General features: G+C 55.6%; 1 protein-coding gene across 1 annotated transcript; it reads left to right on the top strand.

Moving 5' to 3' along the window:
* Positions 1–2,643: 2,643 nt before the first annotated feature.
* Positions 2,644–19,519, top strand: CSRP1 (cysteine and glycine rich protein 1). Its single transcript, XM_040985430.1, has 6 exons — positions 2,644–2,720; positions 11,100–11,212; positions 16,185–16,353; positions 17,170–17,299; positions 18,807–18,900; positions 19,182–19,519. Exons 2-6 carry the CDS (start codon positions 11,101–11,103, stop codon positions 19,256–19,258), a joined length of 582 nt encoding a protein of 193 aa, XP_040841364.1. The 5' UTR covers positions 2,644–2,720; position 11,100; the 3' UTR covers positions 19,259–19,519.
* Positions 19,520–24,445: the final 4,926 nt, after the last annotated feature.

Raw genomic sequence — 24,445 nt, 5'->3', positions numbered from 1 at the left:
AAGTGGACCTGCCCCACTCCATCTCCAACCCTGGGTCCTATTTTGGTTTAGCTCAATTACTAAGTCCATCCTTCCATCTGGGTCTGTGCCTGAGGGGGCAAGCGCAGGTGGTTCAGGGAGGGCAATGTAGCCAAAGGGCGTGAGGTCCTGGCAGGACAGCAGTTGGGATGCTGCCTGCCTGACCTCCTGTACCACCGCTCTGCCCTCTCCCCTGCCAGACAAAAACTCCAGCACAGTCTCTATATGGAAAATCAGGGTAATCCTCCTTCCTGGATGGCCTGGGACGGCGGTGTTGCCTTAGTATAGTTATGAATGCAACTCCAATATGACTCACTACCCAGCACATTCCAGCGGGGATGATGCAGCGAGCAGCCATGCCATTTACAAGGTGCCTGGAGAGCCTGGGGGAAGCCACGAGTGACTGCAGCTGTTTCTCCCCTGCTCCTGCACCTTCCCTACCGACATCTCACAGAACAGGTTAGCACACCCTGATGAGGACATTTGTTTAACAGTCCCAAGGCTCCAGAGAGAACAAATCCAGACCAAAGAAGGAAATAGAGGAGACTGTGCTTTTGTGAAATCTTAGGCAGAACCCCACAGCTCACATCTCCTAGTACCAAGAGTTGTAGGGACGACGTGAAGCCTCCCTGGAGTGGCCATCTCTGGGCAGCAAGCCCATGGTCTCTGCCATTGACCGTGACTGCAATGTTACCTGCTCATCTGTTACTTGCTCAATGCAGGCATAACCAGGGATTCTTCTGGCTTGTCTTTCCACATTTCACTTGAGTCAGCTGAGGATGGCTCAGCCTGAAGGAGAGCTGCTGGTTAGGGGATGGAAGGTTGCAGTCGATTAGCTCCATAGGCTAATCCTCTGCCTACAGCACCAGTCCTGGCTGCTACACTTCTGATCCAGTTCTCTGCCTGTGGCCTGGGAAAGCACTGGAGGATGGTCCAAGTCCTTGGCCCTGCACCCGCATGGAAGACCCAGAAGAAACTCCTGGTTCCAGGCTTTGTCTCCTCTCTTTCTTCTTCTCTCTGCAAACTAGTCATTCAAATACAAATCAATTAATTCTTTTTTAAAAGGAAAGCTGGTGACATTCTGGTCCTGGAAGCCTTCGCTTGTGCGATGGGCTTGGAAAATGGAAAGGTGTTTCTTACAGTTAAAAGCCAGAAAAACTGAGATAGAGTGTTTTCTGTATCATGGGACCCATTGCTTTATTCCTGCAATGTGGGGCTTTAAATGGAGCTGTGGGGGACCCTTCACCATTCATGGTGGAAGATGTGGCAGCTATATCCATTGGCAACCCCTGGGTGAGGGGCACCCAGCTGCTTGGCAATCCTCCTGGGACCTGTCACGAACACTGTGCACAATACGCCCAGAAGGAAGGCGTGTGCTTCCTGATGGGCATGCTCTAGGTGAAGAGAAAGCAGCCAGACACAACTAGACAACACACACAGTCCCACTCAAGTACACACACGAGACAGGAGCATGTGGACCACCTGTGCACTTGTTGCAAACAGCGAATTCCATCCTGGAGAAGGAGCCTTGGCTTCAGCCCTTGATTCCAAACAGCCCTTGATTTGAGCAAGTGACAAAGCTAGAAGACAATGTGCGTAGAGTCCACAGGCTCCCTCCTTCCTGGCCCTTCCCGACTGCCGGGACCCCCTGCACACTCTCCATGCTCCTGCAGACCCAAACCCAAAAGCCCCAGACACGGGGAGTGGGGCAAGATTGAAGACAGGGAAATTTTCCCTTCTTTAAAGTCTATCTCTGCTTCTCTCCCTATCAGAAGCTTCCAGAGAGCCCTTCTGTTCACATTATCAGGCTGGGGAACAGCTCCCCAGCCCAAGAAAGGGGCCAGGTCTTCCCACAGTTCTGCCCCTGAAATGTGGCAGGAGGGGCTGCAGGTGCAATAGTCAGTGGAACTGCCCTGTGGGCAAAGGGGAGTGAACTGAGACAGTGACCTTCAAGGTGAAGGCCGGAGGCCCAAGGAAAACGGACCTGCTCCCTTTAGGGTAAGCCAGGTTGGTGACTGGGGAGACTTGTGCGGGTGGAGAGCTGGGGACACCGGTGCTGTTGGAGGAGGGCGTTAACTCTTACAGTGCCTGCCCCATGCTAAGGCACTTTGGGTCACTTGTCACTTTGGGTCATACCGTGTCCCCAGGGCCAGTGGGACCTCAGGAAGCACCCGCCACACTTCCATTATGTGGCTCCAGGCTGCCAATCTAATGGAAACCCATGAAGTTCCAGTTTGGGGAGTAAACCAGCCCATTAGAGCTCTGCCACACAAATGTGTTAAGTTTCAAGGACATCGGATTTCATCCAGTCTCCATGCATCTCAAACTCCCCCACTCCCCTAAACTTCTCCATCAAGTGTGTGATCTCACCAAACGTTAAAAAGGACATCCCAATGGCAAAGGGTGGGAACACTGTCTTCTCTCTGCCCAGGACTCTCCGGCTAACAGGGAAATCCGAAAGACACCCCGCAGCCAAGGCGGCGGGGCGCGCACACCCACCCCTGGAAGTCCAGGGTCCCGGCCGGCCTGGCCCGGCCGCACGCGGTGACATCAGCCGGCTCGGGGCAGTGTGCAAAGCCCACTGGTTGGCGCGGGGCGGACCACGCCCTCCCCAGAGCGGAACAAAACGGCGCACGGCGCGGGCGTCCCCAGCCGCTGCTCCCGACCGCGCCTGTCCGCTCGCGCGCCCACCCCGCCGCCAGGTGAGTGCGCGCCCGCCCGTCCCCCGCAACGCCCGCTCTGCCCAGGGCCCCCCAGCGCCTCGCGGGGACGCTCCCGCTCCTCTGTGCCTTGCAAGGAAAGTTTGCCGGAAAGGAAGGCGGCTCCTGTGGCGGGGGAGCCGTGGCCACGGGAGAGGACTTGTGGAAAGTGGCCGCCAGGCCAAGGCGGTGTTTCTGTTTCCAGGTGGACCCCCCGGGGATGCCTGGACATCGTGGGTTACCACGGCGCTGTGCGCTCCTGACCCAGGGCGACCCGGGCAGAACAATCGGCGATTCTGTGATGCACTGTCGCTCATTGTATGGCTGAGAGCTGAGGGTATCCGTGCCACCCCCGCCCTCACCCGCATGCTCCCCGAGAAAAAGGCTCGCGGGTGGGGTGGGGAACATCTGACTTTGAAGCCAGGCCCTGGGCATCCGTGAGTGCAGGCGTGGGTTTTCCCTCTTCGGAAAGAACCAGATGGCGCTAACGGCTCCTCTACACCGCGGGGCCTTGGCCAAGACTGAAACCCGAAAAAGTGACTTGTGCGGCAAGAAAAGGGTGTGGGGTACGTTTCTTTTCCTGTCTAAGAAGTTCCTATTTATTGGGGAAAGTGGGGTACGTTTAAAGCAAGTTTCAACCTTCTCTTCAGGTATTCTTCCCCTAGCTTGGGTGGGAGTGTTCTGCAGGTTCCTGGTTCTTGTTGCTGTCTAGCCTTAAGCAGGTGCTCCTTGGTGGCAATAATGTAGGCACATCCTCTGCTCACAGTCCAGGGCCCCCACCTCTACTCCTTTGGGGTGTAAACAACTCGGTCACCCCTTTTCCTTCTACCTTGGGTGCATGTCACAAAGACACAGAGTGAGGAAGGCTCCAGGACAAAATCTGCCATGAGAAGGGGGCCTGGACTCTGGGTGGGAGGCAGACAAATACATTTTGGCTCTTGGATTTGCGCATGAATAGACTGCTGACTTTGGGCAAGTGACGTACATGCGGAACCTCCAAGCAGTAGCTCAGTTGCTGCCTTCTTCCTGGTCCTCCTCCCCTCAACTAAGCTGGCTGGCAGTGCTGGCTGCCCGCTGTCCCTGTCATCTCACAGCGTGGAGAGATCCCCAGGGAGGCTTTGGGACCAGGGCGCTGAGCTTCCCTCTTGGAGAGAACCAGAGAACCTGCCCTCTGCCCTTGGCCAGCTGTCTGCACGCACACCCCTTGTATTCCAGCTTGGCTGAAAGCTCAATTAGCCACCCTTTGCTTGGCGGCTGGGGAAGGAAGCTGATCTGCAGAGGCTGGAGTTTGTGTTAGAAGAGGAAAGGGAGTATTGAGCTGCCCAGTTTGGGGAGGCTGGGAAGGGGCCGTGGGTGTGGAGAACAGAAACCTTGTCTTTGGTCCGCCCTCGTGCCTGCCTTCCTGGCGCAGGTGTTTGCTTTTCTTATTGCGCACGGCACTTGGCACTCCTCCGTTGCCAGTGAGCTTTACCAGACCAGAGATTCTGCTGGGAGCCCTTGGTGTTGACATTTGGTGGTCAGCAATGAACAGGCAGTGATGCGTTTCTGGTCCCTGTTGCCCAACTATGTGCTCCTGGGAGAGAGTCCCCTGGTTGGTTTCTGCTGTGGGTGGTATTAATGAGCAGGTGGGGAAAGGGAATCCTGGGCCTCATTGTGCCTCTGCTCTGCTGGCTTTGCTGGTTTGCAGTAAGACCTGGCTTATTGTCCGAAGATAGCTTGTTAGAGGGCTGTAAGCTGGGGAGGCTGGTGCTGAACCGATCCCTGGAGGTGCCAGGGAGACTTCAAAAGACCCTTGTCCCCTTCCCCTTCCTTCCTCCAGGGTCAGCATCTCAAGAAACCCAAAACTAAACCATGAGTGTCAGAGCTGGCCTGACTGTAGGTCATAGGAGGGCTGGGCCCTGGCTAAGACTTCACGGGAAGCAGGTGCTGATATGCTCCATTCTGCAGATGAAAACATTGAGGCTTGGGCTGCTCAGTAGCTGGCTCAGGGTTGCTGCCGGCTGGTTGTGGAGTTGCTGTGCAGTCCGGACCCTCATAGTTCCCTTTGCAGATGGACTCCTTCAGGAACCAGCTGCCTTTGTGAAGGGCCTTGGCTAACAGTAGCCTGGAGAGGAGGAGGAGGTGGTGGGGACGGGCCCTGGAGAGCACTTACCAACTCCAGGTTTGTACTTGCCTGGCTGGGGAGGAGGAGCTGAGGCCCTTCCACCAAATCTGATAATGTTAGTGAGTGTGGTGACCAGGTTTGCAGAAAAGAGTTGCAAGAGGGAGAAAAAAAAAAAGGAGAAAAATGAGACAGACTGGGGGTGGCGGGGAGTGGGGCGGGGGAGGGTGGGCTCCTGAGGTCAGCCCCAGCCACAGCTGCCTGCTGTTTGCAGTTGTCAGGGATTTATATGGTAATGACGTGGCTGCTGTACGCACAGCCCCAGGAATTCGTCTGCCGCCAGCAAGAAGTGATTCCCTTGTATGGTAAAGTGTGTAAATACAGGGGCAGCTCAGCATCCAGACTCGGGCTTTTCCAGCACCTCCCGAAGGCCGAAGGCCGGAAGGCAGCGTCTGACTGTGGCCTCTGCGGGCGGTGGTGACAGGAAGAGAAGGGAGGTCCCTGCCCTGGGTCGCAGCCAGGCAGCCCCACCCCCGCTGCTGCCCCGCGAACTGGCTCTCCAAGTGGGAGTTGGCGTGGGATGGCGCTTCCTGCGTGCCTGTGAGGCCTCATTTGTTTTTACTTTTAAAGAGAACTTACCCAGACCTTCTTGCTCAGTGGAGGATAACTGTTCCTACGCAGAAGTGACATCATTCTAAAGCCCAATGCCTGGATCCAGGCACCTGTGCGACCTTGTGATTCTTTGAAATCCATGGCCCCTGCTTCTACGTGGATGTGATCTGGAGGTTTCCTGGGAGGACTGAGCTAGGAAAGGCAGCAAGGGACAGGTGGGCAAAGGGAGAGGCAGCTCACAGTGGCACATACGTCATAGGCATATGTTGGGAGAGAGAATGGGTGTAGCCCAGAGAAGGGGCAGGTGTTGGGGTGCCCTAGCCCCGCGATGACCACAGCTTTCTGGTGCTGCCGAGTGGCTCTGACCAGACCTCGTGGCGGGTGTGTAAGTGCCCCTTCCCAGCCCGTCCCTTCTCTAGGCCAGCCTTGCCTCCTGACCCCAGGCCGTTATCTGCAGGGGAGGCCTCTTTCTTAGACAGTCAGGTGGCACCACCCAAAAAGAGCTCTGCACACGATGGGAGGGGCTCTTGTCTCCCTGTCTGTTTGCTCTCAGGCCCTGGTGGCTGCTGCCCTGAGGGCTGGGACAAGGAGGAAGGAGGTGGAGTTGCTGGTTGGATGGGTGGATGGCCCCCTGCAGGCTTAGGCTGTGGTTGAAACCAGCCAGCAGAGGTGGGAGAGGGATGGTGTGTGTGTGTGTAATTACCGAACCCACAGCGTGGGGAACGTTCACACGGTACATCCATGAGCCAGTGATGCTACCTTGGGAGGTGTGGGTGTTTCCCACTGCAAAAAGAAAGCCGAGGTTTGTCAAGGGATGGGGCAGGGGAGGGGCCCTCCTTCAGCCCCCCAAGGTGGATTGTCCATTGTTGAGATGGTGCCTTGGACTTGTCTGGCCCTATCACCTCTCCTGATCTTGTGAGACTGGGGTGGGCTGGGTGGGGTCTGTGCCCTGAGTCAGCCCCTTCCCCGTCTACTGTACAGCCCCACCCCACACTTCTCTCCCACAAGACTGGGTACTGGACATGGATCCTCATGAGACAGCCAGCCTGAGAGGGCTGAGCCCCATACTCAGAGTTAGCTGACTATAGGAGATGTTAGCCCCTTGGCTTCTTTTATATATATATATTTATTAAAGATTTATTTATTTATTGGAAAGTCAGATATACAGAGAGGAGGAGAGACAGAGAAGAAGATCTTCCATCCAATGATTCACTCCCCAAGTGAGTGCAAAGGCTGATGCTATGCCAATCCGAAGCCAGGAGCCAGGAACTTTTTCCGGGTATCCCACACCTATGCAGGGTCCCAAAGCTTTGGGCTGTCCTCAACTGCTTTCCCAGGCCACAAGCAGGGAGCTGGATGGGAAGTGGAACTGCCGGGATTAGAACCAGTGCCCATATAGGATCCCGGTGCGTTCAAGGGGAGGACTTTAGCTGCTAAGCCACACCACCGAGCCCGCCCCTTGGCTTCTAGCCTCCAGCCTGCCCCAGTGTGATGGTGGTGGCCTGACATTATAGGTGAAGCAGCTGTAGAACAAATGGCAATGCCCAGTGGTGCTGGAGCACAGCAGGGTATGGTGTGTTGGCTGGGGTGGGCACGTAGCAGCTCCAGCTGCCTATCACTGACACGCCTGGAAGGTAGGTGCATCTGACTCCTCTCAGCCCCTCCCACTCAAGAACCCAACACACAAATCAGCTTAGTGCAGAGACATAAGTCCTGCTCATAGTCTTGTGGCCCTGGGGAACAGAACCCTCAAGGAGTACTAGACTTGTCCAGGCTGCTTAGCTGGGCTAGCAAATGGCAGGTGAACTCCTGGCCCCTATTTGGCACACTATTCTCAGGCCACACCCCTTCCAGAAGTAGGCTTGGTGGTAAGCAGAGAAGCCTTCTGGCTGGGTACTAGGTGGTGTTGAGGTGCTGCTGGGCCAGTCCCGGAGGTGGTGGTCACTGAAGGAGCAAGCTTCTGCCAGGGGCTGAGCCATCACTTCTGTATTATGTCATCCTCAGAACCCAGTCCCCAAGGATCATGGGCCCACTTCAGAGGTGAGCAAATCAAGCTTCAAAAGTAATGTGCCCCAGCCCCTGCATGGAGGAAGGTGCTATCTGACCTGTTTCATGGCTGGTACCCCGGTTGCAGAACCAGCATGGTTTGAACTCTGATCTCAGGAACTTCTCCCTCTTTCCCCTCCTCCCGTCCCCTGGCAGCCACTGACCCCACAGGACTGGAAAGCCAGCTGAGAGGTGGAGCCTATAGGTTTCCTAGAAAGGCAATCCAGCCTTCCTCCAGCCAGGCTAGCTAGAGAGAAAAGGAGAGAGCAAGCAAGGAAGGAGGCAGCCAGGATTCCAGGTGGCACCGGGGAGTGAAGGGCATGACACATGGGCTGCTGGACCCTCTCCTGGCTGTGGATGCAGCTGCTTTGTCCATCTCATACCCCCCTGTGCCATTAGTGGGCTCCTCTGGAGAGACCCCCAGCCAAATGGCCAGGCTCAGAGGACTGGCCCAGCACGAGGTGTCCTGGGCAGACTTTCCTGGCTGGTTCACCCAGGACTTGTTGGATCAGGGCTCTGACCAGGGCCAGGGAGAACAAGGGGAGGCCTGTAGGAGCTGTGGGTTTCCCCCAGGAAGAAGAGCTTTTGTATCAGGGAACAAAACCCTGCTTGGGATGGGAACAACCACGTGGCTGGGGGGAGTTTTCCTCCCCCAGGGATGTTCCTGGGAGCCTGGGCACACTCACCCCACTCCTGCCAGCTCAGGGGGTTGGAGGAGGCGAGAGCAAGAAAGAAGGGCCAGGCTGTTGCACATGTGCCACCTTATGCAGACACTCCCCATGCCAGGGGCACAGCACACAGTTCGGGTCCTGCCTCTTCTGGCTGTGTGGCTATGCACAAGCTGTCTCACCTCTCAGAGCTGTGTGTGCCTTGTCTGTGGAGTGGAGGTGTTTGCTGCCTCTTCTGGTGACTCAGGCCGGGTCCCTAGATGGGAGATGGTGGAGTAGTGACTGCCTGAATAGAACTGGAGGCTCCATGGCTAGGAAGCAGGCAGTAATGGCTGGTGGGGAGGTGACAGTCACGCCTGCTGACTTCACTGTCCTTCACTGTGTCAGGACTTGCAGCCCTGGGTCCTTGCTCAACCAAAGCAGCTGATTTCTGTCCCCTCCAGGACAGAGGGCAGCTGATGGAGCAGTGGAACTTCATAGACCATGGGTAGGGATTGGTCCCAGAACCTGGGAGTTCTTTGGGGGAATGAAAGGTGGAAACTGAAGGAGTTAGGTGCACCTGCTAACAGATGTATCAGTGATATGCAGCAATTCACCAAACTTCTCTGGACCAGAACCTGGAAAATGAAAAATCAGGGATATGCAGTGCCTGATGATCCATGAGGACCCCCAGGCAGAGGACAGTGGGCTCTGGCTTCAGCCCTCCATTCCAGCTTGACCACCCTAGTACCTTACACAGGCAGGCCCAGGAGCTCCCTGCATGACAGGTCTTGCTGGGGGGGGGCATTGTGGGGACCAAATGCGGGGATAGATGACCAATTCAGAGGATGTGCGAGGCAGAGCTGGAAAACAGGTAGACATCGCTGTGCAGGCTCGAAAACCAAGCACCTGGTACAGGTGTTCCCTGGCATTGGCTGTATGAGCCTGGCACAAAGGGGTTTAAGGACAAAGATATGTGGGAGTCCTTGACATGGAGGTGACATGGATAGGGGGAATGCAGGAGACTGAGGAGCAAGGAGTTCCAGGGTGGGACCAGAGGGAGCCCCAACTTTTAGGATATGGGGTGAGCCTGTGTCTCTTCCTCCTGTCATCTCAGGGATGCTGCAGCCCTGGTGCCCAGGGGTGAACTGGTGCCACAGCCCCACTTCCCACACCTGAAACCCTGCAGGTGTGTCCTGAGCACACCTGGGTTCCTGGGGTACAGAGATCGCCCCTGCAAAGCATGTGACCCCAGCATGGTTTTAGTATCAGGATATCCTTTTATTTCCTGCTTGGTGAGTCTCTGAACACCTGTATGAGCATGGTGCTGTGCCCGGTGCTGGGCTCCATCTGGACCTGGTCCTGACCAGAAACCACAGTGACTCCCACCCTTGGCTGTGTCTTGTGTGGTACCCTTGCTTAGGGACTTGTGTGGGCAGAGCGAGGAGGTCACCTTGCTCCTGGAGACACATCAGGAGACAAGCAGGTTCCATGCATTCACTATTCACTGCCTACTTACCACCTGCCTGTCTACCCTTAGCTGAATCAGACACAGAGCCGAGGTGTCATCATATGTGTCACCCTGGGTTCCTGCATGAAGGATCATTTGTGAGCACTTACTGCCGGTCAAGGGCGTCCCCTCCTCTTCCATGTTGTTGCCTCCTCCTCATGCTTATGTTTCCTAAGGCCAAGAACTTGGCGCTCTGTGCCAACTCTCTGATTTGTTACACATTTTTAACCTGTTGTTTTGGCGAGCACTGTCTTATGTACAAAACAGCACAGGACAGCTTTGTGTATAATTAAAAGTCTGTGACAATCTCCCACTTAAGAAAAATACTGCTGGGGCCTTAACATCCTCCTATCCCCAAAGTTGTGTTCACCCCTGTCTCAGGGGTGTACTGGTGAGCAGTGTTTCCTTGCTTTTCTGTGATACCTCTTTTAAATATTTATTGATTTGAAAGGCAGAGCAGAGAGAAAGAGCATTCCTCTGTTGGGCCACTCTCTAAATGCCCACAACTGCTGGGGCTGGACCAGCTCAAAACCAAAACGCTATCCTGGTCTCCAAAGTGAGTAGCAGGAACCCAAGCACTTGAGGAGGTTCACCAGCAGGAAGCTGGACTTGTGAGCCAGGACTCCGAGCCAGGCACTCATGGGGACTGGAGGTGTCCTGAGCTACCATGCCATGACACCTATCCCTGTGGTCCCTGTCATCCCATCTGTTTGCCCCTCAACAAGCTTACTACACACAGATTCAGGTCTGCTGAGTGCTGGTCTGCCTGTTGACTTGATTTCACGCTATGTGAACTTCATCCCCACTGGAACACGTGGTGGTGATGGTTCACTTCTGGGGCCATTGTGACCTCCTTTACAAAGTGGGTCATGCTCAGAGCATCCCTCAGACTGCTCTTTCAAATGTTAAAGGGCATGTGTATTAGAAAATACCTATGTGTGGATTTCATGGTTTCTTGCACCAAAACCTTTCGATTCCATTTCCACAAATTTTGGAAGTGTCTTGGTGCAGAGATTGCTATGTAACCAGCTGTTGGTTGCATCTGGGGAGCAAGCCTGTGCGTAGCAGTTTGAGGAAGCCATTATGGACAGTGGGGAAGTTCTTTACCAGGACGGGGAAGTCCCACCTTCATCTTCCTCTCCTGTTTTGAAAAGCAGCATGGCCATGTGAGGGAGACAGGGAGGGCTTCAGGAGCCTGGAACTCCATCCAAGCCTCCCCACGTGGGTGCAGGGGCCCAAGGACTTGGGTCATCCTCTCCTGCTTTCTCAAGCACACTAGCAGGGAGCTGGATTGGGAGTAGAACGGCTGAGACTTGAATTGGCCATTGTAACATGGAATTCTGCGATTGAAGACAGTGGCTTAGCGCACTGCCCTGTAGTGCTGGCCCCTGTCCATTACTTTACACCATGGACAATCTGCATGTGCCTCTCCCTGTGCACTAAATTCCAGTTTCTGACCCTTTCAGAATGCCGAACTGGGGAGGAGGCAAGAAGTGTGGGGTGTGCCAGAAGACGGTGTACTTCGCCGAGGAGGTGCAATGTGAAGGCCACAGCTTTCATAAATCCTGCTTCCTGTGTAGTAAGTACTGCCTGGCTGGGTCCTGCTGACTGCTGATAGCTATGGGGGTGGGGGATCTAGGCCTGCCAACACCCCAGGGAGCTGGTCCCATGGGATGTAAACAGCTTGACATTTGGCTATGGTTCCGCTGGGGAGGGGAAGCATTTAGGGCCTCTTTGTTCCTTCCAGAAGTTGTTTTCTAAGGGGTGAACTGGCCAAAGCAAGGGAGTGGGGCGGGGCGGGGAGCAGGGGAAGGGGGGGGCTGCTTTCAGGGCTGTAGGCCAAGCTGGAAACACTGGATTAGGAAAACTTTCCACTCAACCTTCTCGTTTCTGCCACCACCATCCCTTAGCTTAGAAGAAGGCAGTTAGAATGGGCAGTTGTGCTAGCTGATTGTCACCATCTTAAGGAAGGTTACACTGGAGGCAGGAAGGGCAGTATGCCCTGCTCAGTCCTCCATTACCTGGCCAGTTTGGGACGAGAGGCAGCCCGGAGGGCTGGGACTTCTGCTGCTGACCATCCTGAATAGATGCTGCAGTGCAGGCTGGGGTGAGCAGGAGAGCAGGCAGGTGTGGGAGGTCCAAGCCTGCAGGGCTCACACCTCTGGGATGGGAAGATGGTTTCCAGGAAGCAGCAATTTGGGGAAGCCTCCCTCGGATTCCTACATCATCATACCCAAGGTCTGGGTTAGAAGTGGGGGGCGGGTGGAGGGCTGCTCCCACTGGTGCAACATCCTGCAGGGTGGGAGTGACAGGTGCCCCTCCCCCAGTGGGAGTGAACAGGTAGAGTTCAGAGCCAGGCCCCGGGAGCGTGTCTGATTTCTGTGTTTCCTGTCTGTATAAGGATGGATGGGGGACTCTGTTTCTCTCTGGCCGAGTTTTCCCTTGCTTACAGTGGGGATGATCAGGCCTCGTTGGGTTGTTGTGAGAACTAAAATGAAAGGAGCTTATAAAGCAAGTGAAGCTCTCAGAGCAATTGGAATATAGGGAATGGTAGACTCCCAGACAGCCTTCCATGTGCACTGCTGGGGTCCCCAGCCAGACCTCACAGTCCACCTGGACAGGCAGGAAGTGAGCTCTTATTTATTTCTTCCACTTCAGAGTCTGGGAGACAAAGCAGTTCTCCATTGTTTCTAGTGGCTGTACTCCCCATAGGATCCTGCAGGACCCAAGATCATCTACCCACAGATGGGCAGAAGGGCCTGCAGTGACAGCCCCAGACTACCATGATGGATGGAGTATGAACAAACCCTGAAGCTGAGCTCTGTTGGCTTCCAAGCTGCAGAGGGCCTGGACGCAGCAGGCTCTCGTCAGCGTCAGCAGCTCATGTTCTTTGGAGGAATGTACAAGGCAGTGGTTTTCTTGGAGAGAGTCCGGAAGGGCCCGGCGCTGGCTGGGAAGAGGGTCCTAAGCCCTCCTTCCACCCTGTCTTGGCTGAGAGCATCTGCCCCCTGCGTCCTGCTTTGGAGAAGTAGCTGTGGGTCAGGCACTGGGGGAAGGCAGGAATGCAGGGGGTGGCAGAGGGAAGGAAGGAACGAACGGGCCTGGGGGCGGGTGGGGGTGTTGGGGATTAGGCACAGTTGTGGAGATCTGGCTGGTGAGAGGCTGGGGGTGGGTGTGTTGTGCAACTAGTAGTTCCAGGGGACAGCCTCCTGTCTCTGGCCCTTAGGCCAGTGTTTGGCTGGGGCATCACAGCTCTGGCTAGATCACTGTGCCCTGCACAGACTCTAGCAGCATCCAGCGACTCCAGCCAGGCTTATTCCCAGCACCTAGAATTGAGCCTGCCGCTTAATGGGCTTTTTTTTTTTAAGGATTTAAAAAAATATATTTGAAAGGCAGAGTTGCATAGAGGTAGAGACAGAGATATCTTCCATCCACTGGTTCACTCCCCAAATGGCTGCAATAGCCCAGGCTGGGCCAGGCCCTCCACATGGGTCAAACTCTTAAACCATTCTCTGCTGCCTTCCCAGGCACATTAGCAGGTAGCTGGATCAGAAGTGGAACAGCCAGAACTTGAACTGGTAGCTAGTACCACAAGGCTGGCCCTTTGGTGGACTTTTGACAAACATTTATTTATGAATGGCAGGCATGTCATTTCCCTTTTTGGGTCAAGTTCAAGTGCGTGCTCAATATATGACTTAAATTTGGGATAACCCACAAAATCTAAGACTTGCCCTCCTAAAGAAAGCTCTGGGTCTGGTGGCCAGCAGAACCATCCCTTGCTTGCCAGGCTTGGGGGTGGTCCCCCAACAGAGTTCTCTGGCCCCTTGGGCCTTTCGCAATGGATTGTGTCAGCTTTTCTACTGGTCTGGGATGAGCAGGAAGACAGGCAATTAATTAGGGGAAAACCACCTATGCCCTGGGCTGGCCCTTGACCTGGAAACAGGAGCAGAAGCACTTGCCCTTCTCCCCACCCCCATGATCTCCGGAGGGGCAGCCAGTTCCCATCAGCTCTGAGGCTGGGAGTCTTCCCTCAGGCTGTGTGCCCAGCTCTTCCGGATGGACAGCTGGGGCTGAGCAGGCAACCCTGTGGGAAAGTGCTGGTCTGTCCTCACCCTGTGGCAATGGCTTGATGGAACTGAACCAGGCAGGTTGGCCCTGAGTTGCTCCCAGTGATCAAAGAGCCCAGAGCGGTGGTAGCTCGCTGAGGCCTTGCTTGCCCTCCCAGTGCCCCCCACCCCGCTTGGCCACTGGAGGTGGTAATAAACAGCCAGGCCTGCCGTCGAGGTTCTGGGTTGACCCTGTCTCTAGCCACCTGCATGAGCCGCAGTGTTCCTCTTAGAGGAAGAGAATCTCTCTGCACTCTCCCCAGGACTGGATTGTCACTACCTTAAGGGGCAGCTGAAAGCACAGGTACCCAGCAAGGGCACTAACGGATCCTGCCTCGTTTTGGCTTCATGTGATCTAGTAGAAATACATTTAGATCTTGTTTTGACATTCCCCTCTGCTGGATTTACTGGGGCTTTCCACTGAGCTGGGTCCTTAGTCCATCACCTGCTAGAGGGCCTGGACACAGAGGGTGCTGGAAGAGGGCCAGGTCAGGTGACCTCCTTTGAGAGAACCTCCCACAGAGTGGGAGGCAGGGAGTGGTGGTCAGCCCAGCAAGGGGACCGTATGCTGGGAAGTGGAGGGTGTCAGTTTGCAGCCTGAGGTGTTGTCCATGAGTTCCTGGGTTTCCACCTGGAGGCCTGAGCCTCAAGCCACCTGCAGTTTCTTTCCCCACTCTTATCTTGGCTCTCTGCCTCCACCCTGGTCCTGGAATGCCCAGTCCTGCTCAGTCCTGCTCAGTCTTTCGGGAACCCATTCCAGACCAGTGCTGACTTCCCGCCCTAGAAGGGAATGCTACAGTCCTGGCCTCTTGTTCCCTCCTTTCCCCAGAGCCAAGCCCCAAGGGGGTGGTGGGAGGGTCCATATTTGGATGGCCAGAGAGCTGGAATGAAGAGGAGATCAACAGGGCAGCACAAGAGGGGCCTTATTTAGTCTGAAGTCTCTGGACCTGGGACTCTGGGCTAGAAAGGAATGGTGGAGGCCTGGACCCTTTAAAGGAAGGGATGAGAGCCAGGGCATGACTTGCGCATGTCCCTGGGGTTCTGCCTGTAGGATGTAGTCCATGTGGGCATGCTGAGCTATAGTGTTTAAGGAATGTCCTGGGACCCATTTAGGATTGCAGAGTGAGACCTAAAAAAAATTGAGTGAGGCTGTTCTCTTAACAGAGGTAATTGAAAATCAGAAGCTATGATTGGGCCCAGTGCTATGGTGCAGCCTCAGCCAGTGCTGGTGATACCAGCATCCCACATGAATGCTGAGTTTGAGTCCCGGCTGCTCTACTTCCTATCTGCCTCCCTGCTAATGCTCCTTGGGAAAGCAGCAGCAGATGGTTCAAGTCTTTGAGCCCCAGCCCCCCATATAGTTCCAGGCTCCCAGCTTGGCCAGGCCCTAGATGTAACCATTTGGAGATGAATGAGCAAGTGAAAAATTTATTTCTTTCTCTAAAAGAGAAGGAGGAAAACCAACAGTTATAATCTCATGAGATCTAGGCTGCTCTTTCCCCTTCCTTGTCTCCATTGGTATTGGTAAGAGGTGCCTATATTTGTTATGCACCTGCTGTGTATAGGGCAGTGTGCTGAGCACCTGGCATAGCAGATCTCATCTGCAGACATTATCATATCATCTGCAGATAAGAACACTAAGCCTGGAATACAAAATGATCTGCTCCAGATGGACAGGGAGAGTCCCGCAACTTGGTTCTGACCCTCCTGGCAGTCCTGGCCCCAGGGCTCAGAACTGCTCAACCCCAGATGGCACCCAGCTTTCAGGTTCGGCCCGTTCCCATCTTTCTGAAACCTCACAGTCAGGAACTATGTCCCAGGGTCTGACTTCACATGTTCCTGGGGCAGAGTGTCTTCTGAGATCCAAAACTGCACACCCTGTTGTGATGAGCGAGACCCCCATCTCATGTCCAAGCCCACCTTCTTGGGCACTGTTGGGTGGGTCACTGCAGTAACCCTGTCCTACCTCCCCGGAGCCTGTTCACGTCTACCTTCCTGAGTTCCATTGTTGCAGACAGGAAGACCCTGCCCTTCTTCCTTCCTTTCTGGTCTCTCCTTTTGGGACACGCCGTCTGTTGGTCAACGCTGGAGTGCAGGACCTCAGCTGACCTCCTCAGGCTTGAGGTTGGCTTAGGCTGCTGCCTCTGAAACTTGGGCAGAGTTTGCACTTGGGCAAACTTGTGCTGCAGCCTGGGGAGGTACAGGGTGCCCCTATGGATTCCCAGAAAACATGACTGGGTCAGCACCCTGGAGTTGCCCATGCAGAGCCCTCCCCTGCCCTCCAGCAGCTTGGCCAGCAGCCCATCCTCCACCTTGAGACCTCTCCTGAATGCTGGAGGATGTCCTGTATGCAAAGTGCCTGGGAGCCTCAGCTACAGAAGGTGGAGGGTGGGGGAGGACTCGCAGAAACAAGCGGCTCACTCTGCCCACACTTCCCCTCTACAGTGGTGTGCAAGAAGAATCTGGACAGCACTACCGTGGCCGTGCATGGAGAGGAGATCTACTGCAAGTCCTGCTATGGCAAGAAGTATGGGCCCAAAGGCTACGGCTATGGGCAGGGTGCAGGCACACTGAGCACCGACAAGGGGGAGTCGCTGGGCATCAAGCAAGAGGAGTGAGTATGATCCCCACCCCTCACTTTCCTGACTGTCACCTATCCTTCTCCCCACCACCTTTACCGCTGCCCTGGGTTGGATGTGTTGGCAGTGGTTTTGGTTAAGCAGCACAGAACCCCAAAAGCAGATTCTTTCAAAGGCAGTCATGGGGCTCCCATCTGCCATGGCCTGGGCTGGAGGAGCCTGCAGGCCAGGTGCCCCCACTGTGCAGAGTTGGTGCTGGGAGGGGACCAGGGAATGTTTCAGTCCAGGTTCCTCAGTGACTGGCCAGGCCTGACTGCCCGGCCAGGGCTCAGAGCCGCTCCCTCTGTCCAGCATCCTTGCTCCTGGGCCCACTGAGGAGAAGACATTTTCAGTCCTTGGAAAAGTCCCAGAGTGTCCCTGGGTCCCCCCCTACTTCTACCTCCAGTGCCCCTGGTCTCTGACCTGCTGGTAAGCAGCCAGCCTGGCTAGCTCCTCAGTGCTGGGGGTACGGCCAGAGGTGGCGGGTGAGTTACAAATCCCTGCCAAGGCCACAGGCCCCATGGGAATACGCATCCGCAGACTTCTGGAAGCTGCAGGAACAAGGAGCAGAGGAGGGGGAGCCTGAGTCGGTGGGGCATTTGATGATCTCCAGGGGACGTGATGGGTTGGGGAGGGAAGTAGGATGTCTCATTGAGGATAACTTTGTGCTGGGCCTTAGATTGTCCATCTGTAAAATGGGTGATGGCCCTAGCGGCCCTGATGGCCCTAGCGGCCCTGATGGCCCTAGCCTTTTTTACTGCCTGGGGGCTGCAGCCTTCATTCTTAGTACACACAAGTCCTTCCCCACGCAGGGCTCCAGGCCACAGGCCCACCACCAACCCCAATGCATCCAAGTTTGCCCAGAAGGTTGGTGGCTCTGAGCGCTGTCCCCGCTGCAGCCAGGCAGTCTATGCTGCGGAGAAGGTGATCGGCGCCGGGAAGGTAAGGCTGCCAGGGGGCGTGTGGGCACAGGAGGGGCACCTGCCTGCATCTGGGTAGGTGGCAGCCTGCTCTGCTCAGGTGACCTGAACACTGGGCTTTAACCCCTTCCCCTCCGCTGCCAAGGAGCTCCTGGCACCAAAAGCAGTAACATTCCCAGCACTAGTATCCCAGGTGTCCCCAGTGTTGGGGACCATAGAGGCTAAGGGGGTGGACAGTGTTGGGGATGGATCCACAAGCCCCCTAAAATGATAATGCAGAGTTGTGAGAGAACATGTCTCTTTAAGATTTACTTATTTGGTCCTGGTGTAATGGCTCCATTGGCTAATCCTCCAACTCTAAGTGCCAGGAGCCCATAGGGGTGCCAACCTGTGTCCCAGCTGCTCCAGTTCTCATCCAGCTTCCTGCTTATGACCTAGGAAAGCAGCAAAGGATGACTCAAAATGCCTTGGGACCCTGTACCCACATGGCAGACCAGGAAGAAGCTCCTGACTCCTGGCTTTAAATTGGCTCAGTTCCTGTCATTCTGCCATTTGGGGAGTGAACCAGTAGGTACAAGATCTTTGTGGATCTGTATTTCCAATGAAAGTAAATAAATCTTAAAATCAGAGCTATAGGGAGATGCCCCAATCCCAGTAGGTTCACTCCACAGGGCCAAGTTCCTGTCCTCCATGTGGGAGATTTGGATTGAGTCCCAGTGTTACGTGTGCTGGGTCTGGCACTGTGGGCTGCCTAGACTGCTTTTCCCTGGGGTGCTGCTTACTCTGCGTTGCCCAGGCACCTATTAGAACCACAAAAGAGTATTGTGGCCTTGGAGACACTGAATTCCTTGGGCCTTTTTCTGCTGCACCCAAGGCCTTGTGGTGATCCAGCCTCTTTCCATGCAATCCTAGTAGCAGTGACCCCAGGCTGTGCCGCCATCTCCCCCTGGATGGTCACAGCTCCTCTAAGAGGAAGCACATTCTCCTGACTGTGCAAGGCCAGGGCCTTTGAGCATGGAATAAGGCCACACAGCCAGCACTTCAGTTGCCAGTCTGGTCCAGGATAGCCCAGCAATGGTAGCAGGCACCTGCTCTGTGGCCAGGCATCCTTCATCCACATAGCTTGTCTCCAGGTCCATGTTGCAGGAGAGACAGCAGAGAGCTCCTGGCTGTGGACCTCCCAGAGGCTGTTAAGCTAGCAAGAGGCAGGATACAGGTGGGGACAGAGAGGATGGGAAAGGGCAGAGCCTTGCTCATGTCACTCATCTGGGGGCAGGCTGGGTCTAGAACAGGCTCAGCCTGCCCTGCTGGTGGCAGAACTGCAGCCTTGGTGGTCATCCCACCCATAGCCTGTCTTTAGTGGTGCCTAGGCCACCGTTCACTGAAGAGGGTACCACATGGTATTGTAGTACCTGAGCTACTCCTGTGCTGCCCAGCACGTGGCCCTCGTCCTTCAGCAGCCCCAGGAGGATCAGGACTTCGGTGCTGTTGGTGCTGGTAACGTCATCAACTGTTTCCTCCCCACCTAGTCCTGGCACAAGTCCTGCTTCCGCTGTGCCAAGTGCGGCAAAGGCCTTGAGTCCACCACCCTGGCAGACAAGGATGGCGAGATTTACTGCAAAGGTGAGTGGCTTCCCTTTGGTGAGAGATTTGGAGGCCTGGGGGCGGGGAGTTCAGTGGTTAGAGCTTCGCCAGGCTGGGGCAAGTGGGCTGGAATCTAGGTTCATAGCAGACAGTGCTGTGTCCATTGTCTCTGGCGGGAGAGATAGGTCCAGGGTGGGAGGCTAGAGCCACCTCACTCTTGAATTTGCACTGCTGGCCAGGCCCCATCTTCAGAGAGTGGTGCAGCTAGAGAGGAAGAGGCAAGGGGAGCTCATTCCTGTGCCTTTTTTCTCTCTCTCTAGGATGCTATGCTAAAAACTTTGGACCCAAGGGTTTTGGCTTTGGACAAGGAGCTGGGGCCTTGGTCCACTCCGAGTGAGGCTACCACTGACCAGTACACCCTGCCTGCTCCTGTGCTTTTTGTCGCTGCCATCCCCTCCCTAGCAGCCTCGCCAACCTCCAGGATTCTCCATCAAACGCCCCTCACCCCACCCCAGCCCTGTCACCCATCACTCACGACATGAACTTGGGCTTCTGGTTCCCTTTGTCTGGAAATCTACCTGCTGTCCCACCCCACCCAGGGGCTACCCTGTCTGGCATCTGTCACCTTCTCCAGTAGGGGACCTCTGCATTTCAAGTTCCTCCCCCTCCACCATCACTTGGCCAAGACACCTGAGGCCACACTTTGGTACCCAGAAAAACAGTAGCATGGGGCCCGAAGAGGAGGGGCTGTCGGCGGGCAGAGAGGGGAAGGATGGGCTTCTTGTTTCGCAGAATCAGCCTCAGGAGTCGCTGTGCACATAGCCAGGGCTTGGGTCTCCGACAGGTGTCACCTACTTCTTGAGGCCTTTGCTGGGGAAAGAGGGAGCTGACATTGTTGCCCTCAGCAGGCCTCTAGTTCCCTGGTCAGTAAACATCCTAATGGACTACATTCAACACACATTCCTGTTCATCCAGATGGGAGGGTAGCTTTGGCCTGGTCCTGGGTTCTGAGGCCGCTAAAGGCAGCTTCCCAGCCCAGCAGGGCACTGGCCAGCGCTATACCTGCCTGATCCTAGGATGTGGGGGAGACAGACACAGCCTCCTGCCCAGGCCTTGGAACCTTTGACCCAGGACCCTGCCCCTCCCTTTCACCACACCCTCCTCTGGTCACACCACCCTGAGGCCCCCAGGTCAGGAGCAGTGGGAAGGAGGGGGCGGGTTATACTACTCCCAGGCTCTGAAAGGACCACTGCTGGGGTTGCAGGCGGGGGCTGATTTATCTGATCAATAAAACTATTAGAACAGAGCTTCCGGATTCTGGTCCTGCGTCTATCGCTGTTGCTGGCAGTTCGCCCGACTGGGAGGGAATTAGCAGGAATAATCTAATTAGCAGGAGGCCTGGTGGAAATGAGTTGGATGAGCTTGTTCCAGCTTTTTCCAAGGGCCGCTTGCTTAGCACCAGTTCCAGCTGAGCCACCACCCTGCCTGCCTGCTCAGCCTCAGCCCCACATCTGCATGTGGGAACTGCATTGGACTCTGGGGCCTGGGGCTCAGCCAGAGCCCCTTAAATCTGTGTGTTGGGAACTTCCAGTTTGGAAAGCCCCAGCAGGAGAGGGGAACTTGGCCCCAAGGAACTAACAGGTCAGATCCAGAAAGCTCACTTGGTGAGGAAGCGCCAAGTTCCACCTGCGGCCTTTGCCTGCGGTCCCCCTACCAGATCCTGCTGGGGCAAAGGGTGGTCTGTGGCTACCAGCCGTGTCTGCCTGCCATGTCTGCTCCTGGTGGACTCCTGCAGGAGCGTCGCGGCTGGACTGCAGTGTCCACGGGCTCGTGGTGCATGAAGGTGGCTGCCAGGAGGCTTTTGTCCCGCCCAGGGATGAATTGAGACGTGAGACAGGATAGTGGGAAGCACCAAGTTTAAGGATGAGAAAGAATGAAGAAAAGCACAGCCACCAGGCCAGCCAGCATCCTGGCAAAGCAATGGGGTGTCTCGTCTGTCCAGACTGGAGATCTGATACACAGGAATAGTGGTCCTCCTCCCTGTCCTGGGAAATTGGGGGAGAAGGGGATTTCCTGATGTCCTCCCAGGACCTCATCAACAGGGTGTTGTTGAACCAAATACCACCCTCCCTTGCTGCAGGGCAGGGGGTCCCTGAGCTGTCCCCAGGGAGAGGCTGAGCCCCACCTCACAGGATCAGAGGGCAACAGTGAACCCAGGGTCACTGGGCACTGATAATTGACCTGCTTTCAGGGCTTACTCCCTCTCCCCGTTGCACAAAAATGCACTTCCTCATTTTCTCCCCATCCTCTGCAGCCCCTCTTCCACACATAGTTGCCTGAGCCACACTGACCACCAGGTAGGTGTGTGTGCGTGCGTGCGTGCGTGTGTGTGTAACCTGGATGCCCAGGTCCAGCTCCTGCAGTCTGAGAAAGGGAACTATGGGGGAGAAATCTTCAAAAAGTTACTGGAGGAGGGTCAGTGCTATGGCATAGCCGGTAAACCCCCTGCCCCCCACCTGTAACACCAACATACCATATGGGTGCCAGTTTGTGTCCGGCTGCTCCTCTTCTGATCCAGCTCCCTGCTGATGCTCCTGAGAAAGCAGCGGAGGACGGCCCAAGTCTTTAATCAGGGCTTCAGCCTGGCCCAGTCTCAGCTGTTAGGACTATCTGGGGAGTGAATCTGTGGATGGAAGGTTTCTCCGTGACTCTCCTTCTCTCTATAACTCTGCCTTCTAATAAGTAAAATAAATAAAAAGAAGTTCATTGGAGATGCAGATAATGAAAAAGCTACTCATGAGTTCTGTAGAGTTTTGCACTAGAAAAGGCTAATTTGTAAATTCCGTTTCCCCATAAACATTCGGAGGTGCTCTTCTGTGCTAATGCGCTGCCAGGCAGGGCTCAAGGGGACAGTTAAGGACCATGGAGTGAAGGCCAGGGCCAGTCAGACCATTTTTTGTCTTGGGGATCTCTCTAGCGCCAGCCCAGGGCATGACCCGCGAGAGGCATTGGCGAGGAAAGGGAGGGTGGGTGTTGCCGTATCCAAAAAGGATCCTCACTGTTAGGGGCTGTGGGGAGCAGGATGGGCGCCTCTGGAGGCCCTAAACTGGAGATGGGCTGCCCTCTGCTGGCCGTTCGCGCAGGCCTTGGGCACCCGCGCCATGGCTGCTTCCAGCCAAGGTTTCTTTATAGGTCTTGTCTGATGTGGCAGGGTCGGGCTGCGGCGCCTATCCCGATCACGGAAGACTGGGGAAGCAGAGGGAGTTGTAAGCTAGAGGCTGCTGGGCCTGGACGCTCCCTTGAAGGAGGGGGTTCTGGGAGGGAGAGAAGTGGAGAAAGAAAGAAACCCGACCCCGAGGACGAAGTCCCAGAGGCGGTCCGAACCCGGAAGGCTGGACCCTGGCCGAGAACGCTCCCAGGCGCAGCAGCGGGGAGACACCAGGCGGCGCTGTGGGGCCGGGGCAAAAGGCAGGCGCCTCCACTCCATCACTCCTGGGTCTGGTAAGGGACCCTGGAACGTGAGTCCGATTCCCCGGGGAGGCTCTGCACTAAAGGGCCCGGGCTATACTTGGGAAATGCCCTGATGGAAGAGGGTGAGTCAGGGGGGTGACCAGCAGGGGCGCCCTCAGAAGAAGGCCTCTAGGGAGAGCCATACACATGGCTGGAGTGCCCTGGGCTTTTAAGGCGTGACATCCCCCTCCCCCCTTGGGCAGAAGTTCCTATCCCCTTGCGCTTCCTTTTGCAAGAGCCTTAGCAAGCTCTTTGGGTGCCCACAGGGGAGGGTCAGGAAGGGAGGGCTGAGAGCAGGGCTGAGGGGAAGAAATTCTTGGAGGGGACAGAAACTGAAGAGGTTGGCGAGAACCCCCTGCTCCTGGATAAGCCGCTCTCCCTGACTGTGAGAACCTGCACTGGAAAAGCTTCTTGGCTTGTGGAACTGACACTTTCCCCTCTTCTTTGGCGGTGGACCAGCCCAGCCTCCCAGCCTGGGCTGCCCTCACCTCCACACCTCACCGGCTAGCTGGCGGCAGCTGGGGCCGCCTCTCAACAGCTCTGAGGGGACTTCCTGGAACTTCCTATTTCTGTCCCCTGCAGTCATCCGGCAGGCTAATCCCCTGGTGCGTGACGGGCTTCAGAGATTTAGACAGCTGCCCAGCCTGCCTGAGCCTGCCCACCCGACCCAGGCATCACTGGCTTCCCAGCGGCCTCTGCTTGCCACCATGGGAGGCAGTCGTCCCAGGACTTGCCATGGGTTCCTGGGGGGTGCATAGAGCTGTTCCCTCCAGGAAAGATCCTGCCCCTGCCCAGGTCAGACTTCCTTCATCCTTGCTCCCATCCTTTGAACACTCTGGAAGCATCCTTCAGTCCGTCTTGTGTGGTTGCTGTGGACGACCGACTGGTCACAGACCTTAAATGCATTAACTCATGTAACCCACACGATACCCTATCATTATACTGAGTTACAGGTGATCAGACTGAAGCCAAGAACAAAAGAACAACTCAGAAATTGACTCAAGGTCCATGGCAGAGCTGGCTTGCTGCATGCAGCCTGGGTCCAGGTCCCCTCTCTGCCCTGCTGGACCTGATACTCAGTAGGAGAAGTGGCCCTGTGCCGGGTGCTGGGCATCGTGCTCCCTGGACAGTGAGCTGGGGCCACAGCAGTAGCTGACACTTAGTGAATGCAAACTTCATGCCTGGTGGTGGGCCAGCTGCTGCTGTTTTTGTTTTTATTTTTATTTTATTTTATTTTACTTGAAAGGCAAAAATGAGACCTTTTACCCAGTGATGCCCACAAATGCAAGTGCAAGGCCAGTCCAAAATCAGGGACCCAGCACCCCATCTGGATCTCTCAGATGTGCCAGACCCCAAGTACTTAAGTCACTGCCTGCCAACCTCCCAGGGTGTGCACGAGACTGGATCAGAAACCAGAGTATCTGGGACTTGAACCAGGCATGCTCTTGTGGATACAGACATCCCAGCAGCAGCTCACCCTCTGGGCTCGCCCTGACTGGGTGACTCTGGAGTGATTTACCACAAGAGGCCACACCCAGGATTGGCCCCAGTGGTGTGATCTTGGGCCAGCCTCCTCCCCTCTGGGTCCCTCCCCTGGATTTGTGAAGTGAAGAGGCTGGTCTGTGTGGGTTGTGGGGGAGAGGGGGTGCTGTTCAAGCCTTCTTGTGCATGCAGATCTGGGGAGTCTTATTAAAATTCAGATTGGAGTTCAGTCCTTTAGGGTGAGACCTGGGGTTCAGCCTGTCTCCCAAGCTCCCAGTGGTGAGGTGACTCAGGGTCAGCTCCCTGACTCAGAGAGGGGAGAGGTGGGCATGAGTTGGGGTTCTCTACCCCTAGGAGCTACATAGACAGCAGAGAGCATTCCTTCTTTGTGGAATATGTGGCGTGAGTGCTGTGCCTTGGGCTGGGGTTGAGGGGTGCTTGTTCATCCTCACCAGGCCACACCCCAGTGTCAGGGTGAGTGAAGATACCTCCTAAGACAGGCAGCATCTAATCCTGGCCCAGGGGGTGGCATAAATTCAGGATTGTGGACCATCTTCAACAGGAGGGCTGGGGGCCATGTCTCCTCCTCCGA

The sequence above is a fragment of the Ochotona curzoniae genome, unplaced genomic scaffold (genome assembly GCF_017591425.1).
Source record: "Ochotona curzoniae isolate NIBS_2020 unplaced genomic scaffold, NIBS_Ocur_1.0 contig_430, whole genome shotgun sequence".
NCBI lineage: Eukaryota > Metazoa > Chordata > Mammalia > Lagomorpha > Ochotonidae > Ochotona > Ochotona curzoniae.
This window is presented reverse-complemented; position numbering and strand designations above follow the sequence as displayed.